The sequence below is a fragment of the Agelaius tricolor genome, unplaced genomic scaffold, assembly GCF_023055355.1.
Source record: "Agelaius tricolor isolate 1412-34295 unplaced genomic scaffold, bAgeTri1.0.p SCAF_14, whole genome shotgun sequence".
NCBI lineage: Eukaryota > Metazoa > Chordata > Aves > Passeriformes > Icteridae > Agelaius > Agelaius tricolor.
Genome location: NW_027269274.1, coordinates 4,796,725 through 4,808,976, shown reverse-complemented (window position 1 = coordinate 4,808,976; position 12,252 = coordinate 4,796,725). Strand labels below are relative to the sequence as shown.

The window sequence follows — 12,252 nt, the reverse complement described above, 5'->3', positions numbered from 1 at the left end:
GGTGAGGAGCAACAGGTCCCTGCACGTCCCCAGCAGGACAAGTTGTGGGCAGAGGGGAAGGGGCACTCCTTGTCCACTTCCCTGGCTCAAGGTCTGCCTGGTAGGATGAGAGAAGAACCAATCTCCTCTTTTCACATCCCCACTTTCAGACACTGGCACAGGTCAGTGATGCTTTTCATAAAAAAAGGACAAGACAAAGCAGCCACTAGGACACAGTCAGTTTGGGCAGAGATACAGCTACAGTTGGTATGGAAAAAATCTCTTTTCACCTCAAGCCAGCCATCATAGTATGATGAACAGGCTGAATACAGCTGTTGTCTGAGCTGGTCCTCACTGAGTCTTTATTCCAGCCCTGGAGGGATGGGATTTTACCTCCATGGGGATGCAGTGGGGAGGGAAGGCAGTCTAGGCTGCATGCTCTGTATGTGAATGGACCTGAAAATAACACCCACACAGCACAGGTGTAGCTAGAGAGGAAGAAGAGAGTCAGGGCTGCTTCCCACCACATCCCCACAGGTCAGTAAAGGTGGGCAAAGGAAGAGCAATGACACCTTTATTCCTGCATTCCCTAACTAGCCAGGATCCCTGTATGGATCCCTATCCACAGTGACACCTGTGTCAGACACACCCCACAGTGCTTCCATACATCATCTGCCCAAGGTACATTCGAGCACTGGTACATTTAGCACTGCAAAGCTGCTCTCCCACTCCTGAGCCCTCCCTAAAGCTAAATACCAGCAGATCACCTTAGGATTAACCAGGCACAGATGTCCTCTTAGCATGAGGACTTTCCCAGGGAAGTTGCATCCTCGTGGCTCTGGAGAGCTGTTTGCTATGAGCTGTGCCACTCTCTGTATTGCAACACAGCAGGGAGAGGGGAGAAGCTGCTTTGAAACATTCACCCTGGTGCAGCAAACACACACAGGGAGGCTGAGAGCAGGCACGCAGCACAAGTTCACATGCGAGACAGAAACACGGACACACAGAAATAAACACCGGCCAGCAAAAACAGACTCGAGAAGGAGTGACACCACCCTCACTGCAACTGGACACCTCAATGACTGCAAGTACGGGGCTGTGCTCAAGGGGAGCCCCCCAATTGCAGTGCCAGGACCCACTGCAGCAATCCCTCTGCCACACACAGGACTATCACGTTACAAGCTGCCGCTATTCAGTGACACAAACACGGCAGAAAAAGCCACAGCCGGTGTCTCCCATGGGAGAGGGCACAGGCAGAGAGGAGCTCCCGGAGCTCTGCCCCAAAATCCCGAGGGCAACGATGGTGACAGCAGCAAGAGGGGCTCCCAGGGGTGTAATATGGGGGGCACCTGGCCAAAACACTTGTGGATTGACTGACAAAACACACTTGGCACAGAAAGCATCCCCCCCAACCCCTGAATGCAGGCAGGGAGCCAGCACTTAGAAAGCAACACCGGACCAGCTCCGAGCCAGTTGGAGACCCTGCGGTGCTGCCTCGATGCTCCTCACCCCATCGCAGCCACTTCGCAGAGAGAACAAACACGCAGCGGGGCAGGTGCGGGGACGCCGCTGCGAGGAAAAGCCGGGACGCCGCTGCGAGGAAAAGCCGGGACGGCGAGCTGGGTGTGTTTGTTACCTGGTAGACATCGCGGAGGCCGCACCAGGCTCGCAGCGCCTGGCGGCACGCCCGCAGCCGGGCCGAGTAGCAGCGGCGCAGCGCGGCCACGGTCACGGTCCAGAGCAGGCGGCTGCCGCCGAGCAGCACATCCTCCACGCCGCACATCAGCACCGGAGCCATCGGCCGCTGCCTCCGCTGGATGCTGCGCCTGCCTCGCTGCTCAGACGCCTGGCATGAGGCTGCTGCCCGGCTTTATTCTGCCGCGCAGAGCCAGGGTCAAGCCTTCAAACAAACTCCTCTTTCACGGCGCTTCCTGGGCAGATTCCCAGGCATGCCCCGGCTCCTGACGCCCAGCCAGCGGCTGCAGTAGCTCAGCCCGACCGGCAGCTCACACAGCAGCCTTGTCCTTAGCAGCTTATATAAAGCTCTGTTAAGCCCCGCTAGCTAGCACTGTGTTTTCCAATTAAATGTTAACCCTTTTGCCATATGCCCCGACAAGAAGCCCATTTAGATGCTGCGGGAGGAGAGGAAGGCGCTGAGCGCTGCCGCCCTTCAATGAGCTGGGCAGGCGCTGCACACACGAATCCCGAGCTATCTGCCTCCAACACCTCATTATCCGCTATACGGGGAACAAAGCTGTCATCGTTTTCTCGCGGCTGAGCCCTTGCTCAAATTATACAGCAGAAATCCTACTTGAAAAAGGCACTTCTAGGAAGCAGGGGGGGTAGGAGGGGAGGGTGGCGAATCAGTCCTGCAGAAATAGAATAGCTTGGAAGAGACCTTAAAGTTCATATTGTCCCAAACCCTGCTATGGGCAGGGACACATTCCACTAGATCAGGTTACTCAGAGCCCTATCCAAGCTGGCTTTGAACGCAACTTGTGCCAGTGCCTCACAGTAAAACAGATGCACTAACTTCTCTAACCCACAGCACAGAGCCATCCCTCTGTTCAACACCTTCCCCTCGGCTGTTGCACCACATGGGTAAAACATCCAAAACGTGCTGAAGAGATGATTAAACTCTACTCTTGAACTAACTCCATTAACACAGCACTTGCTGCAGGAGAAAAACAAAGCTGGGCATTGTAGCCGAGCCCTTCACAACAGCCCGCAGCAAATAAACACTGCAATAATCACCCACAGGAGACTCCAGCCTTGCCTCCAGCCAGTTTAAAATTAAACAGCACCCTGCCCTCCTGGGGCTTAAAGTGTTAAAGCTCCCAAACCTTCCATTTGAGCGCTTTTCCCTGTTACAAGCTAAGGGAAGGTGGAAGACAAAGCATGATTAATCTTTTCAAACCCCTCCTCAAAGGATTTGACACTTTCTAAGCTTTTTGGGACAGAAGCTGTGTGCTACCATCAGCACCTTGTTGAAGAATCGATTCAAGGAGCAGATTTTTGGCTAAAATCATCAGCAAGGCTGACCTGTAGGAGCGAACTCTTGTGCAATGCAATGAATGGAAAGGGGCAGGAGCAGCCGGCACACACAGGCTGGGTGGGAGAGCTAAATCCCACCAAACCTCCCCAAAGGCACTGCATGCCCGTCCCAAATATCCTCACGGGAGGAACACACCTGCGTGCCCACGGCTCAGTGGAAGCATTCACAAACCCCCCCTTCATCCCTTATTCATCAGCCTGCTCCCAACTGCAGGAGCTCACACGCCGTGAGCGCTGCTGTGGCAGCTGGGTGATGTAATTCTGCAGGCAGATGCCTGCCTGCCTGTTTGAGACAGGCTTTGGACCTGTGTCTCCGAGATCCCCCCCTTCCCTTTCATGCATGACAGAGTGAATGCAGCCCTGGTCCTCTTGGTGCTGCTGTCCCTTGGCTGTGCTGGTGCCAGGGGGTTCTGGTCACTCCAAGCCTTGCTTTCATATGGGGAAAACAACAACCACATTTCAAATGGGTAAAGCTCATTTGGGTAAAGCTGCTACAAAGTGAGCCCAAGCAGAGGAGGATATGGCTGCTTGTAACAAGAGACAAAGAAAGATTTGGGCTCTACAGTGAAATCCACCATCCATATTTCCACTCCACGGGTTTTATCATGCCCTGGAATTACTCAGAGCCTGTAGCCACAAAAGAATCCTCCTCCTCCTCCTCCAGTGCTGCCCACCACTGTGTTTAGAGGACTTTGACAGCAATCCACAGGTACTGAACAGAAAAGGTTTCCCTCTTCCACTGGGAGAGAGTGGTCACAAATATCCATGGGGTTATTCTAATAACCTGAGCCAGCAGCAGTGCCAGGCTGGGCAGCAGGGAATTGCCATTCCCTCACAGAACACTGCTTTGGAGAGGAATCAGCCAGGAAAATCTCCAATGGCATCTGCTCACTGTGGTCAAGTCATATCCAAATTTAAACACAGAGATTAAAAAAAAAAAAGATTCAGTTTTCAAGTGCCATTTCTAGAAGAAAAGAAAAGGACCTTTGTAGCTAAAGAAACAGTTCAGGGAACTGTCCTGTGCCAGGAAAATCCAACCAACCCACTAGGAAAAGTTTACGTGGTTTTGTGCTGTGCCTGCTGCCCTCAGTGCCTTTTTGTTTTGCCTTTTTCCTCCCCCCATTACCTAACTAGATTGAAAAATAAGGATGATGATTTTCTCTTTCAACAGAGCACAGCAGATTTGTGCTAGGTTTTTTGCTTTTGGGTTTGTTTGCGTGTTTGGTTTTTTTCAATAGCTCTATGATCCATGGTATCTTTACACTGAACTTACATTTCTGCACAGTTTTCTTCATGCTTCACAAGCTCCTGTGAGCCTGAGCAATGGCCTCAGATGCTCCAGCTCAGAAGGCAGAGCCAGAGGTACTCAGGCCTTCCCTCCTCACTGCTCCCAGCTCCACATTCCCATCACCTTGTGCAGGCTTTACGTTCCTACAGCAAAGTTACAGCTCCATGGGTTTGCTGGAGCAAGGCAAGAACCTTCTCTCCACCCTTATTCTCAGGGCACATGGACTTCAATTCCAGTCTCACAAACAGAAACTTCACCCATTTTTTCATCCCTGGGTGATAAAACAAGAATTAAGCCCCACCTGGAGTTCACCTTCCCAGCTGACCCAAGTACAGGAGTGCACTGTCCCTTGAACCTGGACAGTGTTAAACACACACAGAAATAAAAAGCAAAGGAAGTTTGTGATGCAAAGAGCAGCTAAATGCAATTCAGGATAGTTTGGGTGGAGTTATATGCAGCTGATGAATTATCCATTCACATCAGTCTTAGTCTTTTATTGACTTCCACTCTAAGAACCTGACTGTATGTGGGTTAGTTTGAAATACCTAAATAATACCCAAGCTCCTTAGAGTCAGAACAGAAAACAAAATTCAGCAAGGGAAAGGCAGCAGGATAAATACCCAGGTGGTTTCCAAAGGCTCTACCATCCAGATTTCTATTCTGTGAGGAGAAGGAGGGGGAGAGGGCTCTCAGAAAATGTCTTTGTAGATACATGTACCACTGTCAGGGGAGCACAAGAGACAGCTACTGCAGATCTGTTTGATGTGCAGTCATATGAACAACACAGCATTCACTGCTGATAAGGAATAAGCCTACACAACAGTGATCTAAGGAGAATGTCACTTGAAAAGGCAACAGAAAACTTGATGTGTGGCAGACTCATGCTTCTCCTCACATTATTGACTGCAGATCCAGAATAATGAGTAATAAAAAGAACAAAGGTTTGCTACCAACATAATAGGAAAAGATGATCCCAAGTGGATTCTCAGGCTTCCTTGCATGTTATCCTCTATGCCAAAATTAATGGAACCAGGCTTAGCTGAAATGCTGCTCCTCTTTTCAAAGTTGCTCATATGAAGTTCAGAATAAAGATGAATAAAGAATTCATCTGCCTGTGAGGCCAGAGGACAAGAGCATCAATCTGCTTTTAAATCTACATTGCAGTATTGCTCCTAGATAGGACTTTTGATTAGACATGCAGGAAAGGACACACACACACACAAAGTCCCTGGTGATAGCAAATGAAATTAAAGCTTTGATCATTTTCAGTCTCTGAACCTTCCACCAAAAAAGGTGAGTTATTGTGCAGATGCATAAAATGTCTAATTCTGCAGGCTCACAGATGTCTGTCCTGACCAGAGCTTTAAAACATGCTCTGATCCATACTCTGCACTCATATTGATTACACCTGATTGCAGCCAATATTTGTAACATTCCGTAGGGAAAGCAGTACAGTTCAGGGAACACACACACAAAAGAACAACAACAAACCAAAAAACCCACAGAGAGCCCTCACAAAGTTATGAGAGGCAATTCTGCTTCATGGCACACACCACTATTGACATCTGCTGTTACCTGCACTCCCAGGGCTCCAGCCCTGAAGCCCTGAGCCCACCCAGGGCAATGAGGAGCATCACTGAGATTTGTGCCAGAACCCAAAATCCTCCTTGTCCTCTGAATTCCCACCAGGAACCAGCTGCAGTCCCACTTCATCCTGCTTCACCCACACGTGCTTCTCCTTTCTGTACAAATCTCTGTGCAGATCTGCATGAAAATCTTCCCATTTTGCTCAAGTTAGAAGCCAACAGCACACAATTACACTGCCTTTAAAAATAAACTTAAGCACTGCTCAAAGGTGCTGTTTTGTAGGCGGTTTCATGAGCATGAACAACAGGATTACTTGGGAATTAGGACTTTCAGACAATGCTGAAGGCTGCATATCCCCTACAACTTTGTTTTTTAAATTCCTGTCATGAACCAAGCCTGTCAAGCTGTGACCATTAATGCAATTAACCCCAAATAAAGATGAAGCGACTTTTCAAAAATGGGTTTTGCTACACTCTGGCCCTTAATTACCAACTTAAATATAAAGTGAAATGCAGACACTGGGCACCCTCTCTTTGATGTTCTAACCTCTCAGTACATAAGATGCTTAAGCAGCAGCACCAGTGCACAGGATAAATCTGTAATCCAACCTGCCCTGATCGAGAGCTTCTGATGCAAGATTCAACTTCTGGTAAAAGTGTCTGCAAACCAATTTTGTTCCTTGAGATTATCAAAAAGAATTAATCATAATGTGCCTCTAACTAACCTACTTAATCCTTCATATAGCACAAATCTGGGGACCTCTCAGAAATTAAGTCTACACTTCCACAATGATTTATTTACTGCCATTCACATTATCAAAATTAAATTTAGAAAGAATGAAAGGGCCATGCTACTCCCCTTTAAGGCTAACAACAGCATCCAGTGAAGCTATTTATTTATCAGGTTCTACACCAGGAATTTCAATTCCCAGCTTTCACCCACTGAACTGCACCTGTGTCAAGTGCCTGCTGTAGCTGAAAGCCACAACTACACCCAAAATGATCCACAGCTCCAGAGGGAGGCTGATGCCTAATGTTCTCATCTCTGGATGAGGCACAGCCTCTAACAAGCTTATTTAACAGCAGCCTTACATATTTCTAAAGGAGGTGCTGCTGTTTTCCCTCCTCTCACAGAGCCTTGGCTGCACTGTATTGCTCTACACTAATAATATAAACACAACACCGTGATGAACACATTTTTAAAGATGAACAGCCACTGTGCCAGAAACACAAATTTCCTGCAGTCTGGATTCCACAGTAAACTAATTAGCACTTCACATCAGAAATGAGGTGCCACAGTCTTTTAACTTTATAAATGATTAAGCAGCTGCTGATTCCTCAAACAGCAAATTTCATACCTGCCATACCCAGAACTACAAAATCAGGTCAGGTTCAAAACAAGCAGCAGATGCTCCAGTTTCACCAGTCAGGGTTTATCACCTTGCACTGCCACACTATCACCAGCAGAACAGCATCACCCAGTTTTCAATCACAAACCCAGTTCCTCCCATAGCCTGTGGCCAGTGCAGCAGGGCTGTAATTTAGCCCAGCTCCACTGGCTTCAGTGAAACCTCACGTGTCCAAACACCATCAGTCAGGTGGGGACGCTCGAGGAGGCTACGTGACACCTGGCAGCAGGGAGCAGGACTTCTGATGCAGGTCACTACTAACATGGACCTACACACACATTGTACTTCAATGTTTATACATTTAAATTTTTCTAATTTATAAATTTAAATTTGTATTTCTAAGGTGGGAGAACTTTACAGCCTCAAAGTCAGTTTGTAACACAAAGATACCCAGTAGGGAGAAACACCAGACCTGTGAGGAAAGAAGGATGAGGAAATGGGAGAAAAGAGTTTGATCTCCAGCTGAAAGAGGATTTGCCTCTATCACACAGAACAAAGCATCCCATTTAGAATGCTTTCTAAATACAGGTTTCTGTCCTTTCTCAGCTGCATGGTGATGGCCAGCAGAGCAGGATGGGGACCAGCAGGGAGGCTGACACCTACCCAGCCACCAGCACCACTGTCTGCACCTCTGTGGGCACAGAGACCTGCCCAGGGACACAGCACAGCAGCTCAGGATGTGACACTGCCTTCCCTGCTCCAGGATGGGGCAGGAGCCTGGAAAACCACCCTCTTGTTCTCTGCTTTGTGGGAAGGGCTTCCTTCTCAAGGAAAGCTCCTTCAGGAGGGGACAGTCATCACCAGTGACATGGGAAACCATCCTGCTCTTGGTTCTACTCCCAGGTCACATCTGGAGGAAGCCAGAGATCAAATGGCACAGGGTGGAAATGTGGAGCATCCTCAGAGTGCAGAGATTGGCACCACCAACAGAGAGGGCATCACCCAGAGCCTCCCTCCCTGAGACAGAGCTGCCAGAGGAAATGATTCAGCCCCACCAGCCCCCTGTGAGAGGGAGGACACCCCAACCCCAGCTCAGGGCTGTCCTTCTGGGGAGCATCCAGGGGAAGTGACAGCACAGGGGGGGAGACTGTGGCTGCCTTGGCAAGCTGAGGCAGGAAAAGCAATTTCTCTCCAAGCTGCTGATTTCACCTACCTGAAGGTGCTGATTTCACATCAGGGTTTCCTAACTAGGTCCCAGCTCTGTAGCAGGTCACTCTCACTCCCATGCAGGCTGTGCCGTGCCTCCTACCCCAATACCAGCCCTCAGAGATGGTCCCCAAGCCTGAGAGGGGACAGGAGCCTCCAAAGAGGGACTGAGACCCTGCAGAGCAAAGGGCAAGCAGCCCTTTGAAAATAAATTATACACCATGAAAATAAATTATAGAAAGAGACAAAACACCCTCTGCACCTTCATCTTGTACCTCTACCTCCCCCAGAGCGGCAGGGGAGAGTAATAAAGTGCACAAAATACTTTCAACATCCTGGTTTTGGAGAAAAAACTCTAACATCATCTGTGCACTCACACACCATGCTGACAGAATTTCTACCTCCTGTGCCCAGGTGAGTGAGCCCAGTCCCTTCTCCTCCCACAGCCAGCCCTGCTGCAGCAGCTGGAGCAGTGCCAGGCTCCTCTCTGTGGCTGGACACTCCTCTGCCCATCACCTCACTGGAGCCATGAAGTGCTTCAGGGTCTTACCAGAGACCTGGCAGGCCCCAGGTCTGCAGGACCAAAGGGTTCCAGGCAGGTGACACATCCAGCCCCACTGGTTTGTCCCTGGCTGCAGGAGGGGCTCCTCCCCAGCTCTGGTCACTCAGGTGGACACCCTGCTCCCCAAGAGGTGCCACACCTGCCCAGCTTCCCCTAGGCACCACCATGGATGCTGCCATTGCCCTGCTAATGTCCCAGACAAACGTGGGACAGCGTCTCCTTCATTTTGAGTCGTCAAGGAGCATTAAAGGGAGCTTGGAGAAGCCAGGTAATTACTGCTGGATGAAGTATTTCACAGTAGATGGAAGGACGTGAGGAGCATGGAAAACCAGGGCTGCCCCAGCTTTATGATTATTTTATAGCCTCGTTAATCTGTGGCAAATGGGGCAGAATTAGTGCATAACCTAAATTCTGGGCAGACATCTACAGCTCTGTAAGAGGAAGCATAAATGAGATAGTAAAGTTTCAGCATTCTGCATGATATATATGGGCAAAGAGGCAAAATAAGAACCCAAGCCTACCAGCTTCCTGACAAGAATCTTTTAAAGAGTGAGAATAAGTGATATCTAACTCTTATAATTATTTCCTCAGTGCATTCATTCTCTTAGGATGAGTAACTCAGGATGCTGTAGCCTCCAGAAAAGTCATGACTCAGAGCAATGCTCTGCCCTTGATTAGGCTTTATGGGTCATGCCTAGCCCAGGGAAGGTGCACCCAGGAAAGGACTTGCCCTTCCCTAGGTAGCAGATGACAGAGCTCAGATCACTGCACTCCATCAAACACCAACCAAGACAACATCTTGGATGCCTTTGTGCTTCTTCTCCCCATCCCCAGTTCCAGGCCACAAACCCAGCAAGAGCAGGATTCACTTCTGTGTCCATTCAGGATCTGGCCCAGCAGAGCACCAATACTGATACCATCAAAACCCTTATTTAAAGTAGCCCATCCCCAGGGCTGCTGGCTGGCAGGGATGAGGGCAGCAGCACAGCAGAGCAGCTGATGCTCTCCAGGGCCACCAGCACGTCACAGACATCTTTTATGGAAAATCCTTTCCTTAGGATTTTTCCTCCTGAGAAGCTGAGAGGCCTCTGGAACAAGATGTAAACAATGGTTATCTGCTGCTGTGGGATGCAACAGGTGCATCTGGGATTGGTCCATGTTGGTTGTTTCTAATTAATGGCCAATCACAGTCAGCTGGCTCGGACAGAGAGTCCAAGCCACAAACCTTTGTAATCATTCTTTCCTATTCTATTCTTAGCTAGAATAAGGAAATCTGAGGACATCCTTTCTTCTATTCTTTTAGTATAGCTTTAAGGTAACATATATCATAAAATAAGAAATCAAGCCTTCTTCTCCTTTGACATGGAGTCAAATCCTCATCTTTTCCCTCAACCTGAGAGCCCTGTGAACAGCATCACACCAGCACCCACTTCACCTCCCCCGGGCCCCAGCCCCACCCCTCCAGCACGCCCAGGAGAATGGTCCTGTGGACATTTTTATCTGGGATTTGATCCTGCACAGTCTGAAGACAATGGATCTCGTTGCACCTGCTGTAGGTGAGGTCAGTCCAGATCCTTTGAGGCAGAGCTGTGCATTTTCCCAGCCAGGGGACAATCACTAACCAGGGGAAAGAGAGAGCACTTGTTAATAGAAAAGACAAAAATAAATTGGTACTGTAAGTCCATATAATAAATTGCCAGCACTTTTGGTGCTATGGACTGATGTTTTCTGTGAACACAGGTCTGCTGCAATTGCACTTCCAGAGCTAGGAAACACAAAAACAACATTTCACAATGTCTCATCTGTTGCTACAACAATTAGTGCCTCATTTTATTAACAAAGTACCTGTAAAGTGCTCATTTGCCAGCTCTGGACAAATAAATGGGCAATAACCATCTAAAATTTGAAAGGAGGCAGGTTGGGATGTCTTGTTGTTAGACCAGATGAGCTCTGGTGTAAAGCATCTCTTGAAGGTGAGCCTGGCTTCAGGGTGGCTGAATCTGGCTGTGGAGAAGGAAACAAGCTGAGCAGCTCATGGCATTTTCCCAAAGAGGGGTCACTCTGTGGCTCTGGGGTGCAAGGAGCAGCTGATCCAAAGGAGAAGGAGAAAGAGCAGCCATTGAAAGGATGTTTTCATCCTCACCAGGCATCCAAAACAAACAAGCAGCATGTCATGGGCTCGATCCAAAGCCCATTGAGAGCAGTGGAAAGCCTCCAGCTACCCTCAATAGGCTCATGGGGAGGCTGGGCATGCCTTGGGAGCCCCACGAGCTGCCCCACCAACAAACACACTGAGCCCAGTGGGGACTCTCCACCTCCTGCAGCTCCTCCTGCCACTGCTGTCCTGTTCTCCTCAGCCCCAGCAGGCATCCTGCAGTCATTGGCTATTCAAGCCACCCTTTTATTAAATATACTTCTTTAATACAAGTATATATTAAATATACTTATATAAAAATATTTTTTTTTCTACACAGCCCCAGGAACTCATACAGGTTTTTAATCCATTGCTGATGTCGCTGTGGCCCACAAGATCTGCACCAAAACCCTGAACTCAGCTTCTGTGCTCCACAAGGCTCAGTCCTCCCCCAGTTGCCACCCTCGTGTTTGCCCAGGAGCTTCCAGGAGTTGGACAAGAAATCTGCACTGATGCTACAGAAATTCCAAGTTCTTCTCACCAAGACAGGTCGAGTTTAGACAGAGCAGACCTCCTTTGAAATCCACAAGTCTTGATGCAATTTTCCCTCTTTTTTATGAAGGAATCCCCAAGAGAAAGGCCTGACGCCAGCAGCGCTATCAGACACTGCAGGGTGGGAGCAGTGACGTGGGGAAATGTCAGAAACACAAACAATGAGAGAGGAAGAGGGAGGGAAAGGCTGAGGGGACACAGCTGGGGTGGCCACGGGGGCTGTGGCAGCCCATTGAGGTCAGCAGGACCTGACCCTGCAGGAAACAGGGTGAGGAGTGGGCATGGAGCCCTGTCCCTGCCAGGGGAGGGCACACACAGAGCTCAGCCTGCAGGGAACAGGGTGAGGAGTGGGCATGGAGCCCTGTCCCTGCCAGGGGAGGGCACACACAGAGCTCAGCCTGCAGGGAACAGGGTGAGGAGTGGGCATGGAGCCCTGTCCCTGCCAGGGGAGGGCACACACAGAGCTCAGCCTGCAGGGAACAGGGTGAGGAGTGGGCATGGAGCTGGGTATGGAGCCCTGTCCCTGCCAGGGGAGGGCACAC

The 12,252-nt window shown here is 49.4% G+C and overlaps 1 protein-coding gene across 2 annotated transcripts in view; it reads right to left on the bottom strand.

The window, feature by feature from the left end:
- Positions 1 to 12,252, bottom strand: part of FRMD4B (FERM domain containing 4B) — a 126,339-nt gene that overhangs the window by 76,674 nt on the left and 37,413 nt on the right. The window contains exon 1 of one of the 2 annotated variants that reach the window (XM_071439361.1): positions 1,616 to 2,189. The exons of the other annotated variant lie outside the window; for it this stretch is intronic. Coding sequence (XP_071295462.1) covers positions 1,616 to 1,777 — 162 coding nt within the window. The 5' untranslated portion in view covers positions 1,778 to 2,189. Of the gene's footprint in view, positions 1 to 1,615; positions 2,190 to 12,252 lie in introns of those variants that run through there. 2 annotated transcript variants of the gene reach the window in all.